The sequence below is a fragment of the Cnephaeus nilssonii genome (genome assembly GCF_951640355.1).
Source record: "Cnephaeus nilssonii genome assembly, chromosome: 2".
Lineage (NCBI taxonomy): Eukaryota > Metazoa > Chordata > Mammalia > Chiroptera > Vespertilionidae > Cnephaeus > Cnephaeus nilssonii.
In genome coordinates, this window is record NC_137073.1 from 74,010,166 (window position 1) to 74,027,717 (window position 17,552).

At 43.6% G+C, this 17,552-nt stretch overlaps 1 protein-coding gene across 2 annotated transcripts in view; it reads right to left on the bottom strand.

Annotated features, from left to right (window-relative positions):
• The window catches only part of PDE8B (phosphodiesterase 8B), a 174,372-nt gene that overhangs the window by 21,696 nt on the left and 135,124 nt on the right, over positions 1 to 17,552 (bottom strand). For both annotated transcript variants that reach the window (XM_079760277.1, XM_079760278.1), the window contains exon 11: positions 2,336 to 2,378. In XM_079760277.1, coding sequence (XP_079616403.1) covers positions 2,336 to 2,378 — 43 coding nt within the window. The remainder of the gene's footprint in view (positions 1 to 2,335; positions 2,379 to 17,552) is intronic.

Consider the following 17,552-nt stretch of genomic DNA (forward strand, 5'->3'; position numbering starts at 1 on the left):
CAGTAGCTGTGTAACCCTGGGGGTGTTCCTCTGGTGTCCCGATCTGTATAGTGAGGACAGTTACAGCATCTCGTTCAGAGGCTGTTGTAAACAAGCTAATTCATGACAGCACTTGGGGCAGTGTGTGCCAAGTATTAGTTCCTGCTGGTTATTATTCATCTGTGCACTTGCACATACACCTTCTTAGGCACACATGGGTCATGTTATAACGCTGTTCTCATACTTGCTGTTTTCACGTCATAATATGCCTTAGACGCTTTTCTAGATCACCTTTTTAACCATTTTCTTTAGTGTCCTAAAAAAATCTAACTAAAAATGGTTAAATCAGTAACTAAACCCGAATTATATTTTTTACAGCATGAAGTGAAAGGCAGAATATTATAAAATTAATCTGCACACCATAGCCTTAAATGATCTAACATAAAACATTTACTGTCCCTTTGCCTAATTTTGTCTTCCAGACTCTGCCTTAATTTTTCTAACCTTGAATATGAGTTTTGGTATTTCTTTATAAAGACAACTGTGGGTGGTGGCATTCTAAATAATACTATTAAAATCATATGGCATCTTTCGAACCCTCAGAAACTAACTGATCACTCGCAAGACATTCGTTTTTAGCCTTTTCAGGGACTTACTAATCATATACATTCCTAACATTTGTGTAACAGATAATAATTAAATTGAACTTAGTGAAGATTTAAGATTAAATTCAAGATTAAAGAGCATAGGAATTCCTCAAAATGTAGTTTCTAAATAAAACTAAAGTAGGAGGTTAGTTTCACAGCTGTTGGCCCAGGTTGCCTTGTTGAATCCTAAATCATTTATCAGAAATTATTCAAAGATGGATAATGCTTATTCTTCCTGATTTTATCTCAGCTAAAATTAAGAGAAATTATAGCAATAGAAATTTCAAGTTTTGAGAAATTATTCTTTAGTATAGGCCATTTAAATACAAGAATTTGGTATTCTCTCAACAGATACTTGTGGAATGAATTTCAAAAACAGAAAAAAGAAGGATAAAGGACTTTTAGATAGCTGTACTCAATGGCAAAAGAGATACAGTACCACCAATTTTAAAAATAGCTACCATGTACTGAGTACCTACTGTGCGCCAGAGATGGTGCTTTAATATTTTAATATTTACTTTAATGTTTATTATTAAATATTTAATATTTATAGACACATCTTATATAGTATTGCAACAATTCTAAAAGCTACACAGTACAATCCCCATTTTACTGACGAGGAAATTTAAACTTGGAAAGATTGTTTAGGTAGCTCAAGGTCAAAGAGCTAATAAATGGGAGAGCACATGCTTTTCAAGATGGGATGGTTTAAATTAATGTTTTGTGAGTATTGAGTGTCTACTATGTGCAAGGCCATCCTGGGCACTGCAAAGGATATAAGAATGCTTATAACAGATTTTGGCACCCAAAAGCATTTAAGTGAGTTAAAATAATACTCTTGCTGTAAGTGTTAGAAGGAATAAACTAAAATATCTGAGAGAGAAGAGCTGAGAAAGAGAAGGGAAAGGTAGGGGAGTGGAGAAGGATGCTAAGTAGTTAAGTACCAGGCACTGATAGATGTAATGTACATTTCCCCCCTCTAATCCTCATAACAACAAGATGAACACTGTTAAATCACTTTACAAATCAAAAAACCAAAGATCAGGAAGATCACATGAAGTCTTCCTGAGAAGGCTAAAATATGGTCCACCCTGGAATCAAAGAGAGGGACTCGACAACAGCCCAGGCCTGACTTGATGCGTTAGTGGCTGGGAAGCCGCTAATGGGAGAGAATGGGTGCAAGAACAAGAATTTTAAATCTTTGGTAGCAGACACATTTTCCCTTCTAATCGGAGAATTCCAGATCTTTCCAATGTAAAAGTCATCATTTTATAGCGGAGGAAACCAAGGTCAGGTAGTCAGAGTCTTGCCCAAGTTATAAGGTGAGGAAATGGGAAGCTGAGCTGGTGGGCAGGGCTCCTGACCCCCAGGCCAGGACCCATCCATGTTCTAACTGTACAGCCACTGATGCTGCTAAGCAAGGGAGGACTGGCGATAGTGTGACAACAGTGCGCCTCCCTGGACGTTCGGGCCACTCCCCCATTCTAGGTTTATCTGCATGACGGTCTCTAGCCAGCAAAAGAAATCCAGGAAGGGGTGGCATTGGGTAGAAAGGGTTGCCATGAATGAATATTCAAAAAACTTCCAGGCATTCTGCTTCAGTTCTGGCTTTGCAACCTTCTGATAGCTTGAGCAATTCAGAGTACGTTTCAGACTTGACCCCACACATGCTGCCTAGGTGTAAAAGAGTGAAATTAAAGTATTCTCACCTGTCTGAGAATTGTCTCCTGAATCTCGATGAATCTTGTGAATCTAAAGTTGTTGGAAAGTTTGGTAAATAAAACAAGAGAAAGAGATTTAAAATACAGCATGAGCTATATTTCCAGCCAAACAATTTCATTACAAAACTCTGAAGACTTCAAGAGAGCGAGGAGTTGCACAGATAACATGAACAGATGCAAGTTGTGCGCCAAGTAATACTATTATAAATGCTGTTATGCCCAGACACTCATGGGATGCTGAGCCCAGAGCAGGAGAGGCTCAGAGGACACACTTCCTAAGCAGGACCTCTGACCCGCCAGAAAGCTCTTCTCATTCTGACAGTCTGCAGAAATGCAGAAAGAAAAAAAGCTAGAGCAAAAATGTAAGATTTTTATAAGGCTAATATTTAACCTGTTTGTAATTCATACTTATTATAAGACTTTCTGTAATATAAAAATAATACCAACATAAGCCTAGGACTTCTAAAAGCCTTCCTAGAAAGCTCTTCAAGTTACCGGCAGGATCAATTTGCAAATGTTTAGTCACAATGAGAGCTGAACTTTAGATGCAGTTTAGCACCTGGTTCTTTCTCATTATCAAGTTTTCCTGTACTGGTGGTTTTGTGCTAATGCTCAATCAGTGTCATAAGACGGATGAAGTAATCAACACAGGAAAGAATACATTTGCTTTCTTTGGGGTTCTGCATTTCTTGTGTTTATAACTGAGACTCTGTTACTTGGGCACATTTAGCTCTATCGCTTAAAATCAAGCTGCTTTCCTGCTGAATCCATCTACTGCTCGTAGCTCAGACCAGCTAACATCTGTAGCCACTAATGAACAGGGTAAGTTAACGCAGAAAACAAGACAGGTGCGTGTGTAGGGCTGTCTAGGAAGGACGATTAGGGTGGTTTAACAATGCCAACTGTCAGAGCCAGAAGTCCCCTGTGTGCCACATGCAGGTAAAATGCCCCAGCTGGATTGAACCACGGAAAAATAATCATGGGAAATTGAAGTGTTAAGATAGGGGGTTTCTATGAATTATCCTGCACAGCCCATTCCACATAGTCACCGCCTGTGTGAGATCTCAGCCTTAATGTGACTAAGGGCTGTGACTCATTTATCCCCTAATTATGGGGCCTTTTTTATTTCTTCTGTGAATAGCTGCTCTGTTTTTCCTTTACAGATAGAAACCATTCGCTACAAAGCTATTGAGTGCAGTGTGACTTTTTGATCTATACCAAATGAATACAACTTTTGCCTTGCAAATTGTTTATCAGCTGTAGTTCAAAAGCAAGTGATCTTTAAACACTTAGCTTTTCTCTCTGAATCACAGCACATCTCTCCTTTAGAAACAAAGTCCCATGGCTCCCCAGATTGCACACAAAAACCTTCTCATGTAGTTCACTGGCCCCCACAGGCCAACTGACTGCACTGGGGCTCCGGGAAGTCACCATGGGCTTTATGTTCCGTCCAGATGGAAACAGAGGAAGTCCAAGGTCCAGGATGCACACCCCAACCCTGCCTTTGGGATGAAAATGAACTCTGTCCCCCAAACCTCAGGGGTGGGGATGAGAGTAGAGGAAACAGGGTGGAGGGAAGAGGAGAGATACCAGGCCCATCTGTGGAGGAGGCTCTGGTTTTCCTGTGCTTAGGAGTCTGCATTTGGCACTTTCGGAGCTGAACCCACAGCACTCACGCCAACCCCAACACCCCCCGAATTGGCTCATCTGCCACTGAGGGGCTCTCTCCTGCAGACAGCAGAGACTAGAAACACTCCTCGACCGCCTAGCCGCCCAACCTTCACTTGCTTCCCTAGCAGCGGTCTGGCGGCCGTCCCAGCATCGGCAGCCCAGGACCCCACTGCGTGACTCACTCTGATCCCTTGGCAAGAGCAGCCCCTGAGGACCTTCCCGGTCACACCCCAGCAGTGTGGGGTTCTTACTGAAGCTTCCTGAGGAAGGGTATTTATACATCTCTTCTATATACTCCCCCTTTAACAGCGAAAGATTCATTTAGACAAAAAAATTCCTTTAGAATTAATTTTTTTTTCCTTGGAGGTCTAAACCCACAAATCATTTACAACTTGGCATGAACGATTCTGATATAGTAGGCAGTTAGGAGCAGAGAAGGAATGATAGGCCAGGTCAGAAGGTCACCCAGGTGGAAAGCCTAGCAATGGGCAAAACTGGGAATGCAAGTACTGTAGGGTGGGACCTCGCCCCGAGGGTGACCTTTCCTCCCCTAGCATATCTTTGGTCATGTGGGTTAGACCCGCTGACCTTCCATGTCACTGGTCATGTAGTTCGGACCCTCCCCTGAACTTCCCTCCCCTGGCCTGTGGCTAGTCTTGTGGGAGGCCCTTAGAGGAGGAACAAGGGCCAGAGAAGAGCCTCCCAGGACTTCCAGGCAGGACCACTCCCTTAAGCATTAAGCCCTCAGGACATGAGGTGCTGACCCACATCAAATAATCTTAGAAACACAGCCTGGGGTCTGTGGACCACAGAGAGAGGTTAGGTTAAACTAGGAATAACATCCAGGCCTCAGTTTCAGAAAAGCAACAAAACCAGATGAAGCTGGTCCATCTGGCTGTCATCAGGACCAGCTGCATTGACTAATGACCCCCTGCCCCGGTGCCCACCAACTGGTGGAGACCACGGCCTGAAAGGACACCCGGAAAGCTGAGGAATATTCTTTGGACATCCTCCCCTAAAATCCCACGTTTAGGAAACAGATGAACCCCCTTACGATGAAGGACCCAGTGTTCGCTCTGGCACGCTCAAAGCACACCTGCACCTTCCCTTCCCCCGTTTTCCCTCAAGGTGTGCGCCTTTGCTTTCTCCCTCTTAAGTTCCAAGGCCCTTGTTTTGCCTCTAACTTGCTCCCTGAGGCCATGCAGCCCAGCGGGCCCACTTTTTCTAGGGCTCACTTCTACCTCTGACTTTCTAAACAAACTTTTGCTTGTATTTGAGTCTTGGCTCCGAATCCTTCCTTAGCCAAAACTCAAGGACCAAGGTCTAACATCTGGTGCTGTTTGCCATTAACAATTCCACTAAAATTATTTCCCTGTAATTCTCAGTCAAGCTCACTGAGGAAACAGGGAAGGAGGGGTTTTGTAGTTGGTGTTCCTGGCAGGCAGCCTGGGGCGCCCCGTGGGTCTGAGGGCTGTGGGCAGGAAGACAGAGGCTATCTCTGAGAGGACGGCCACATGCTAGTGGCTTTACATTCCCAGCCTCCCATTACAGCACTCACAGGAGGAGAGGATCATCCCTCCTCTGACAGAGAGAGAAACTCAGGTTTTGAGAGAGGAAGGGACTTGCCGAGCCGCACAGCTAGTATGAGCAGAGCCCAATTTCAAACCCAGCTTCCTCCAGCTCTAAAACCGGTTCCTCTCTCTGCAGTGAGACCCGGAAGGTAAGTCCCAGGCTACGCTGTGAAACTGGGGTCTGAGGACAATATCCCGTGGGTCTGTGCAGGGCATCTGTTTGAAATATTTTTTGTTTCCAAATTTTGGGGAAGGTCTGAATCTCTGCTATCAGTAGGTTTTGTTACCTGAATTCTAAAGCAAAGCAAATCAGAATTCAATGTCCCCATGCCAGCCAGTCTCTGGAGTGCAGTGTTTTTTCCTGAAGCGTAGAATATTCCACGTATGGTAATAGCTGGGAATTTTTAATACTGGAAATTTTGGTAATAGAGTAAGGTGACCAGATCGTCCCGCTTTTAAAACGCCATGGGACGTGGGACAAATGATTAAAAATCGGGACTGTCCCGCCAAAAGCAGGACGATCTGGTCACCTTATAATAGAGGGAAGTTCTGCAATTTGAATGCTCTTGCCCTTGGCCTGTGCCGCCCTCAAAGCAAGTCCTTAGAAGCGTCCAGTTTGTTTTTGGAAAGGAAATACATAGCTTAAAATACCACAGGTTCCTACAAAAGTTGCTATCCTTGTGCTGCATTCTTTGTTTATAAACACCTGATTATGCTTGGCTCTAAAAAGCACTTCAAATTCTGTGCATGCGTGTGTGCGCGCGCGTGTGTGTGTGTGCCCACGCGCGCTTCAGGGCCATCTGACTGCTTTCTTCTTAGAGAATAATCATTTAAACTTTATATTTTCTCTACACATCTACCAGAATGTCTAAAACTGAAAGGAAAGTTTGTCAAGGACGTGAAACAACTGGGGGAACAATGAAGTGCTACAACCATTATGAAAAAAGGTCTGGCAGTTTCTTATAAAGTTAAACATAGACTTACCCTATGACCCAACTCCTCAGTATTCAGGTCCACTCTGAGAATTTACCCAAGATAAACAAAAGCATGTGCTCACAAAACACTTTTCTACTAATGTTCAAAGGAGCCCAAACTGGAAGGAGCCCAGAAGGCCATCAACAAGAGAGATAAACTGGTAGATTGATGCAATGGAATACCATTCAGCAACAAAAGGGGAAAATTACTGATACATGCAACGGGGATGACTCAAAACATGATGATGATGAACAGAAGAAACAAAATTAAAACAGACTCAGACACAGAGAGAGAGCAGATGGTTGCCAGAGGGGAGGGTGTTTGGAGGTGGGGGTGAAAGACATGGTGAAGGGAGTAAGAAGTACAGGTTGGTAGTTACACAACAGTCATGGGGACGTATGTAAAGCATAGGGAATATAGTCAATAATGTTGTGATAATTACGTATGGTGCCAGTTGGGATACTGGAAATACTGAGTGAACACTATGTAAGGTATATGACTGTCGAACCACTAAGGGTACACCTGAAACCCATACAAAATAAAATTGAAAGAAAAAACTCCAAAACGCTATGATGAGTGAACGAAGCCAAACACGAGAGAGTAGATACTGCATGAAGCTGTAGTACAGGCGGAACTAACATATGGTTAAATAACTCAGGACGGTGTCACCTGTGAGGGCGAGTGCAGACAGGGAGAACTGGGACCTTTTGGGGCGCTAAAGTTTAATATCTTACGGGGTCTGATTACAGAGGTATACACATTTGTCAAAACTCAAGGAATGCTATACTTAAAATTTGTGCATTTCACTGTACGTAACTTGTACCTAAAAAAGGAAAGAACCCAAAAAACAACAACTATTAAACTCTAGTTAATAATATGCATGCTAAAATACCAATGAATAAAATGTCTTGATGTTTGCAACTTAATTTGAAATCTATCAAAGAATAAGATGGACTAATGGATGAATTGAGGGACAGATGGCAGATACGATAGAGCAACATATAAGTCATAGAACCAAGGTAGAAGGTACATACATATTGACTTTCACTTCTAACTCTTCTCTACGTGTGAAAAATTTAAAAAACATTGGGAAAATTACATTACGTGTTCAACAGAATATGAATTGATGGCTAACAACTGGAAGTCTGAAATATAATTTCAAAATCTTTGAAAGTAAACAAGATGAAAGGCATTGAGAACAGCCTGAATTGTGCAAGGTAAATGGCACGTTAAGGTCCCCGGGGACTCCCGAGCCTGTGCATGAAGATGATGTTCCACTTCACACCAGGACCAGGGAATTAGGCAGCAGCTGGCAATAGGAGAAGTAGAAGACCTGCCTAGGTAATGACTTCATACACTGACTTTAATAATTTTATTGATTGAGCTTATGGCCCTAAACCCTGATCTCTCCTCTGGGAGAAAAACTCCAAAAATAACAATATGAAAACATCCCTCTTAACGTATGTTAAAATCAATCTTTTTTAAATGAAAAATATCATGGGACTTTGAGCAATTAAAATGAGTCAAAGTTAGGATCAATACAATAATAAGCAAGCAAGCAAATACTAGGTATTTGTTTAACATGCATCTCAGAATCACCTTGGGAATGTGAGTAGCATTTGGTAGAAATGTCCAACTCTGCTTTTATCATAACTGAATGACAAAGTGATAACAGGTATCTTATCAGTCACAGTTAAAATCACCAGATATCCTGGTATGTGAGCCTGGGGGCATCCTTGATGCTTCCTTTTCTCTCATCCCCCACATCTAAGTCCATCATCAATTCCTGTAAAAGTCCTTTCCAAATACATCTGGGATCCCCACTTCACATCTCTCCACTGTCAGAACGCAGGCTGCCATCAGCTCATCCGAACTCAGCAGTGCCCCCAATCCAATCCATTCTCTCTCTCTCTCTCTCTCTTTTTTTAATCCTCACCCTAGGATATTTTTTCATTGCTTTTTAAAGAGATTAGAAGGGAAGGGAGAGGGAGAGCTAGAGAGAAACATCGATGTGAGATAGATATATCGATTGGTTGCCTCCTGCATGCACCCCTATCAGGGCCGGGGAACCTGTAACCAAGGTACATGCCCTTGACCAGAATCAAATCTGGGACCTTCAGTCCATGGACTAATTAATGCTCTATCCACTGAGCCAAACCAGCTAGGGCTGCAATTCTTGATTATCAAAGGAGTTCTGGCTTTGATGGAAGAAAATTCTGGTGAAAATTTTCTAACTCAGGCTTTATGTTGTTTGGTAGTTTTGTGTCTCCCCCACCCCCCAATATTATGAAAAGGAATAAAAACTTGGTTTAGATGAAGAAAAATACTATTATCTTAATCAGCATAGCTTACAAAATGGATTTATTAAGCAATCTTTTTTCTTAAGATTGAACATTCTTGATCAACAACTTCATGACAAAAATGAATGCTTTCATGTATGTGACCTGACTTCAGGGATGAGGTGGCGTTTGAAGGCTGGATGAGAGAGAGAGAGCCATAGAAACGCGTCCCTGGAGACCCGCCCTTCATTTACATGTAATGAAAATGACAGTGTGAGGGGCAAATACAGAATTTCTCTCATCATCTTTCCTTCCTGAAAAGACTTTGATGAGTATTTCCTCAGATGGCAAAAGTATCTGATGCATAAATCAAAGACCTTTCCTGTCTACTCTATTATAAAAAACCACTTGAAAATACACTACTCAAAACCCCAGCCAAGCAGCAAACACACACCCGTTTCCCAAACGGGAACAAAACACCCCACACAGCACTCAGGACCCCAGTCCTCAGCCACTGCTTTCTTAGCTCCTCAGGCCACGGCCGGGCCGGGGCCCCTGGAAGCCGACCGGACATCTGGTGTCAGATCTCTTCACTTCAGCTAATTCCACGAGCCTAAAAGACTCAATGCAACATCCCCTCTCCCCTTTGATCTGGATGATAATTTAAAATGTTACTTATATCAAAGCAACAGACATTGGTTTGATATAAATAAAGATGCATCTGAATTTTTAAGATTACACAAGATTAAAAAGAAAAATCCCAAGCTGTTTTTAGTACTTTGCTGTATGCCAGACAAGTGTAGCTATATTTCTTCCACTATTAGATATGTTTTTTCCTTTTAAAAAATTTTAAATTAAAATAACATGAGTAACATTGGTTAATTATACAGGTTTCAAGTGTTAGGTATTTTCTTGGAAACACCTCAGCCTCCTCTCCTGTGAGTGCAAGGCCAGACCCAGCGTGTCCAGACACCATGGTGTCCCTTGGACAAGACGCCTCCCACTCAGTGCGGGGCCCGCTGGCCTCCCTCGGTGTTTGTGGGAGCTTACAGCGGCGCACTCTCAGTGTGCAGCCCGAGATAACGTTCTTGTGTCCTTATCTCAGGGGAAAACACTTAAGGCAAGCTACCATTCAGGCGTAAAGGTTTTCTTTTTTCCCTCGTCCAGTTTCTCTTTCAATGGCTTTCACATGCCTAAATATAAGCACCACTTGGCTTCAGACCTGCAAATATCGAGTTTTGTAATATGGAAATGTGAGAGTGGTTCTCAGACTTCAGCAAGAATTAGAATCACCTGAAGGGTTTGTTAACCAGGCCACTGGGCCCCACCCCCAGAGTTTCTGATTTGCTGGGATTTGGAGCCTCACCAGTCCCCAGGTGAGGCCCAGGCTGCAACAGGTGAGGCCTCACTACCCACACTGCCCTGGGCACCAGCAGCACCTGCCAGTTAACACCGGCTCTCAGGCTCACTCCAGACGCACTGAATCAGAATCTAACATTTAATCTCCAGGTAATTTGACGGCATCTTACAGTTTGAGAAGCTCTGATTCAAGCGCAAAATCACAAATTGCCAACAGATCTTTTGCTGTCTCCACTTCTGGTTGGGTAAGCCTGGGACACATGCGTTTCACCGAGTCTCAGGTTCCCTGTGGGTAAATGGAGACCAACACCTACGCGTTTGGATTCAAGAGGATCAACTGGAATAACGTCTGCAAAATGCCAGCCCAGGGGCCCCCACGCTGGTCTTTCCAGGGAAAGACCCCGGAGGGCTGGTGAGACCACACTGCTGGGCGCCGCCCGTCAGTTCTGTTAGAGCGGGTCTGGTCAGGGCGCCGCCCGTCAGTTCTGTTAGAGCGGGTCTGGTCAGGGCGCCGCCCGTCAGTTCTGTTAGAGCGGGTCTGGTCAGGGCGCCGCCCGTCAGTTCTGTGAGAGCGGGTCTGGTCAGGGCGCCGCCCGTCAGTTCTGTGAGAGCGGGTCTGGTCAGGGCTGAGCCTGTGTTTCTGACAAGCTCCCCGTGCGCCGGGGGCTGCCGTCCAGCGGCCTGGCTTTGAGAACCGATGCCTGGCTCCTGTGGGTGCCCAGATCATGCTGGTCCCCTTGGCTTTCCTTCTCTTTCATAGGAGCTCCTGTTTGTGCAGAACTGGCTTCAGTGGTGTTTATACTACTTGTTACACCAGGACTGATTTTAGTTTCCGGAATCTTCCTTTGGAGCAGACATCCCACATATGGGGGGAGCTCTCTGAGCGCTTCCCACATAAGCAGTGCATTTGCGTTTCTCACTTTTAGGCTGTTATTCCTCTAGCGTGTGTCCCCTCGCTGCTCTGTGACAGAGAAGCATAAAAACAGCCTCAGACGAAATTTCATTTTCCTTAAAGTTTGTTCTTAAAGACTTGACAACGACTGAGAGCACTTTTGCTCAACACTTGTCCGTGTAAACTCACATGCTTGCTAGATTTTGTCAAGAGAACGAGGGGATTGCAAGGATCTAACACTTTGCTGTTACACTAGCACGCAACAGAGACTCTTTAAACCACCGAATGGCACCAGGGCTGCATAAGACAGAAGCAATCAGCAGGGCTTCCCTTAACAAATCAGGGCCCTTGAAAGCTGCAGAGGCAGGGACAGCACAAAGGAAGAGTTAGCAATAATGAGAGGTCAGGGGTGTACACGGGTTCTGAAAATGCTGTTCATTAGAATTTATGTTTACATTTCATGAACTATCATCCCCAAGAGAAGGAGGGCATCTCTAAACGGTACCTCATCTTCTAATTCAACTAAAAAATATTTCCTGGGCCTGGGAGACAACGATGGTTGGAAGCTAGTCCCTGCTCTCAAGGGATTTACTGTCTAATAGGGGACAAAAGACAAGGCCCATCGCAATGAATGTGTTGAGAGTAACTATGTGTGGGGCAATGCTCTAGGCACAGGGACGTGACAGAGAATGAGAGAGATACTCGCGGGAAGCTGGCTCAGAAGTGCCAGAGAGAGCACTTCTCCAAGGGTTAAAGGTAAGCTTGGGGCATTCCAAACCTTGACACTAAGCGACCTTGAATATATTCACATCATTTGTCTTTCAACATCTTACCAAGCCTCTGAGCACATCAAAGAGAAAGCCTCAGATGGGTGCTGGTGTGTCTTTAACACCTATTTCTTTCCAAAGAGACCCCTCTCAGTCTCAGAGCCTTCAGCCAACAGCAGTGGCTGCCAGGATTTTATAAAATTGTGTATTTTTTCCTATTATATTTATTGTTACCTTCCATTATGGCTAGTGGTTGTGGTATTCCATTTTATGGTAGTGATTACTGTGGTGATATAAAGTTTTAAAACTGACTGCTTCTAAAGAAAAGTATTAAGTATGAGCAGGTCAGGGAGTGCCTGAACGTGGAGTGACTGGAGTCGGGGGACAGCCCTACGTGATGTGCCACCCTCAGCCCCCAGATGCTGGCTGCGGGGAAGGGAGGCAGGCTGATGGAGGGTGAGGCTTCATGGGAGACTGGGAAGCAGGATGGGCTTTTGAAAGTGGACATCAAACATTCCAGTTAAGACACAGTGACTGTCAGAACTCAGGAAAAAAATCAAAACCCAACTACATGCTGCCCATAAGAAACGTACCTTAATTAGACATACAGATTGAAAGTAAATGGACAGAAAAAGATATATCATACAAACGAATAAACCTAAGAAGGTTGGAGTGGCTATATTAATATTAAGTAAAACAGATTATAAGACAGAATATCACCTGATATAAAGAGAGCTTTTCATAATAAGAAAGGGTCAACTCATCGTAATAATCATAAACGTATATTACTTAGCAGCAGAGCTTCACAACACATGAAACAAAACTGACAGAATTAAAGGGAGAAATAGACAAGCCCACAATCACTCTGAGGATCCTACCACTGCCGTCTCAGCACTTAATACAACTAGAAAAAAAATTAGTAAAAACAGAAGGTATGAAGAATGACTCAACCTCCACAACCTCCTTGGCATTTATGAACACTACTCAACAACAAAATATAGACTCATTTCCAATGAACTTGAAATGTTGCTAAGACAGACCTTAATCTGGCCATAAAATAAGTCTCAATAAATTTAAGTGGGTTCAAATCACACAAAGTATGTTGTCTGACCACATGGAGTTAAGTTAGAAACCAGTAAGAGAAAAATGGGCAAGTTGATTCTAAAATTCATATAAAAACAAAAGAACTAGAATAGCCAAAACATATTTAAAAAGAACCAAGTTTGAGGACTTAAGCACCTGATTTCAGGACTTATAAAGCTACAGTAATTACAACAGCACTGCGATACACAAGTAGGTCAATAAAACAGGACTCCGAGTCCAGCAATAGGACCGCACTTACACGGTCAACTGTTTTTTGGACGAAGGCAAGAAGCCAGTTCAGTGGAGGAAGGACAGTCTTTTCCTTAGAAGCTGGAACAACTGGCTTCCAAATTATCCCCACCCCCAAAAACCTTTCAATCCACACCGCGCTCCATATACAAAAATCAACTCAAAATGAATTATGGACCTAAGTATAAGAGGTAAAACTATACATCTTATGAAAGAACACATGGACCACATTTTTGTGACCTTGGATTATCAAAGATTTCTTAGATGCAACATCCAAGGAATAACCGGTATAACACCGATAAACTGGACTTCATAGAACTTCTGCCCTTTGGGAGACACTGTTAAGAGAATGCAGTGACAAGCCACAGACTGGGAGAAAATATTTGCACATATCTGATAGAAGGCTTTTCTCCAGAATACATAAAGAACCGTCAAATTTCAAAATTAAGGAAACACACAAACCAATTCAGAATTGAGTGAACTATTTGAACACACAGTTGACCAAAGAAGACATGCATACAGCAATTAAATGCATGAAAAGATGCTCAACATTGTTAGTCGTTGGGGAAATAAAAATCAAGACCACAAAGAAATACCGTTGTGTAATTATGAGAGTGTTTAAAATTTACAAACTGACCACTCTAGGTGATGGCAAAGATATGTACAACTTGAACTCTTACATTACCAGTGGGAGGGTAAAATGATTATTAAAAAACAAACAAAAAACTCTGGGCCCTAGCTGGTTTGGCTCAGTGAACAGAGTGAATCCTGAGGACTGAAAGGTCCCGGGTTCAATTCCGGTCAAGGGCACATGCCTGAGTTGAGGGCTTGATCCCCAGTGGGGGGCGTGCAGGAGGCAGCCGTTCAATGATTCTCTCTCATCATTGATGTTTCTATCCCTCTCTCCTTCTCTTTAAAATCAATAAAAATATATTTTTTAAAAAAACAACAACTTTGGAAAACAGTTGGGAATTTCTTTAAAGGTTAACATATACCTACCAAATTATGCAGGTATTTATCCAAGAGAAATGAAAGTATATGTCAAAGATTTTTACATGAATATTCAAAAGAACTTTAGTTGTAAAAGCCAAATCTTGGAACAAACTAAATGCCCATTAACATTTGGATGTCATAAATAAATAAATTGTGGTATAGTTATATAACAGAATACTAACTGAGCAATAAAAAGAAATGAACTACTAAAATCCACTTAATTGCACACTTTAAATGGGTGAATTGTATGGTACATTTACATCTCAATAAAGCTGCTATAGTGAAAAAGAAATACTATTAACAAATGCAAGAGCATGGTCGAATCTCAGAATCATCATGCTGAGTGAAAGAAGCCAAAGAATGTAACACTAGCTCTGGCCGGCGTGGCTCAGTGGGTTGGGCATCGTCCTGTGCACCGAGGAGTTGCTGTTTTATCAGGGCACATGCCCAGGTTTCGATCTCAATCCCCGGTGGGGGGTGTGCAGGAGGCAGCTGATCTATGTTTCTCTCTCTCCCTCTATCTTTCTCTCTCTAAAAATAAATAAATAAATAAACTATTTTTTTTTAAAAAAGTCTATACTTTATAATTCTATTTACATAAAAACTATTCTACAGTGACCAGTGTTGTTTGGCGATAGAAGAGGGAGTCAAAGGAAGGCAGGAGGGGAGAAATACAAAGGGGCCCAAAGGATCTTTTTTTAAATATATTTTTTTTTGATTTCAGAGATAAAGGGAGAGGGAGAGAGAGAGAGAGAGAAACATCAATGATGAGAGAGAATCATTGATCAGCTGCCTCCTGCACACCCCCCACTGGGGATCAAGCCTGTAACCCTGGCACGTGCCCTTGACCAGAATGGAACCTGGGACCCTTCAGTCCACAGGTCGATGCTCTATCTACTGAGCCAAACCAGCTAGGGCCCAAGGAATATTTTTCTATTGAATTTATTGGGGTGACATTGGTCAATAAAATTTTACAGGTTTGGGTGTACAATTCTACAATACATCATCTGTATATTTTATTGTGTATTCATCACCCAAAGTCAAGTCTCTTCCATCACCATTTATCACCCTTTTATCTTTTTCTCCTTATCACACAACCCCCTTTCCCTCTGGTAATGTCTTACTGACTTTGAGACTTATTATAAAGCAATTAAGAAAGTATGCAAAACAAAAATAAAACAAAAAAAAAAAACCCCACACCAATAAAAGTAACTGATTATGAGATGTGCTAAGAAGGGAGTTAGATGCTTTGAGAGTGTAACCATGAGGCCTGGTCTAGTTTAGGGCAGGGCTGTCCATGTGGCTTTCTGTGGTGATGGGAATGTTTATGTCTGCACTGCCCAGTACAGTAACCCCTAGTCACATGTAGCTGCTGGACACTTGAAAGGTGACAGTGTAACTGAAGAACTGAATTTTTCATTTTAATTTTTAGTTAAATGTAAATAGCCACATGTAGCTAATGGCTGCTGTATTGGATAACACATGTCCAGCAGGTGGGCAGGGATGGCTTCTCGAAGGAAGTGACTTTTATGCTGAAACCTGAAGGATAAGCAGGAATTACCAGGGCAGAAGTGTCAAGGGAGAGAGCCTGCCAGGCAGAAACAACAGCCTACATGACGCTCCTGAGGTGAAACAAAGAGCATCATTGACGGGTAGTGAATGAGGGGGAAGCGATCCCCAAGATGAGGCTGGAGGGGTGGGCACATTTGCCTATTCCCAAGGTGCTCTCATAGGCTCCGGGAGGAAAAACTACTCTAATACTCACAGGTAAGGAGTATTACTAGTCTTAGACTTGTTTCTATTGTATTTGAGAAATTCAACTAGAGTCTGAATGCATTAGAACTCTCAATGTAAACAAAAATTCTTATTTTAGGGGAGGGAGATAATACAGTGACTAAGCATTCCCTAATTTATCAAGCATTTAATCTGGACTTTTCTAGAGTGGTTCTGCTTAAGTGAGGTTCATCTTTAACTCAAGACTGCAGTAGCTATAGATCACTTGGTTTTGGAGTTATGCCTTAGGCCCTGTCCTCAGTTGGCAGTGGGGACCTCAGCTGTACAATATCCATGCAGTGTAAAACTGAGAATGAGAACCTGGAGTGGGGATCTGGAGGTATCTTAGCTCCTCAAAGGTGCTATGAAAACATAGGCCCATTTCACCTCTGATCACACGTTTTTCTAAAGTAGGAGACAAAAGCTTCATTCTTGGAATACATTCCTTACGTTCTTGCTGATGAAAGCGAATACCAGGACATGCAGCAGGCGGAACTGGTTCCTCAATCCACCTCTGAATCTATTTCTGGGACTTGGGAGCCAGGACTCAAAAGGATGCCAAGCATCTGAGCCTTCCTGAGGGGAGGCTCGGGGGAGCATGTGGCATGTCACAGGGGAGACAGGGGACAGGTGCCGGGACTTGGAGTCACTGGGACAGAACTCCTAAGCAACAGGGAGCCAGTGGAGCTTTTAGGACGGAAACAAACGATCCGAGTGGCATCTCAGGACAAGGAATCAGGCGGTGGGTGCAGGGGGAGCGGGTGCAGGGTGGGCTGGGCGAGGAGCAGCGGCTTTGACTCGGTGATTTTGGAGAAAGGGAATGTTCTCTCGAGGAAGAAGAGAGATGGATCTGAAAGACCATCAAGGAATTGCACCGTCTTTTCTAAATGCTGTCAAAATGGGATGCTAGAGGTCAAGATAATGTCTACTCCTGAGAAACCCTATCCTCCCGGGGAGAGGGGGGTGAATATTACTCACAAAGGCCGCCCCAGCCTCACGGGCCCAGCCCAGGAGTTGGGGCGACAATCACACGGCAGTGGGACAGCCAGGGGAGCCAATTCACAAATGAGAACAGTGTGGGCACCCAGGGCTGTGACTCGGTGCAGTTAGAGCCTCAGCAGGATGCACAGCGCCCCCACTCCACGGGCATTTCAGCACAAAGGCCAGGGCACTGTCTGCCAGGCTCTCGGGAAAGTGCGCTTCGGGCCAAAGATGATTTCAAACACAAGCGGGGGAAGCGGTCTGCACCGCCCACTCCCCAGGCCGGCACCGCTCCCCGCACCCCGCACCGCACCAGTGAACCCAGGCACGCGGGCTGCATCCAAAGGTAGATCCAAGCACTGGCTCCCCTTCCCGGCTGCACCAGGAGGAAATCCAGCTGAGCAAAATGAGACAAGTTTTTTCCCTTTCCTTTCTCCCTCTCCCTTTTCTGGAAAGACACTTGTTTTGTGTTTTCTTGGGAAACCTAATTTTAACATCCTCCTTTCTTTGTAAGTTTACAAACAGCAGTCAACACCGTCTAAAATGTATTAAAACGACTTCCTCCTTGCTTACCCTCCCGCTCCAATGGAAGGTGAGGAGTCAGGAGGCCTG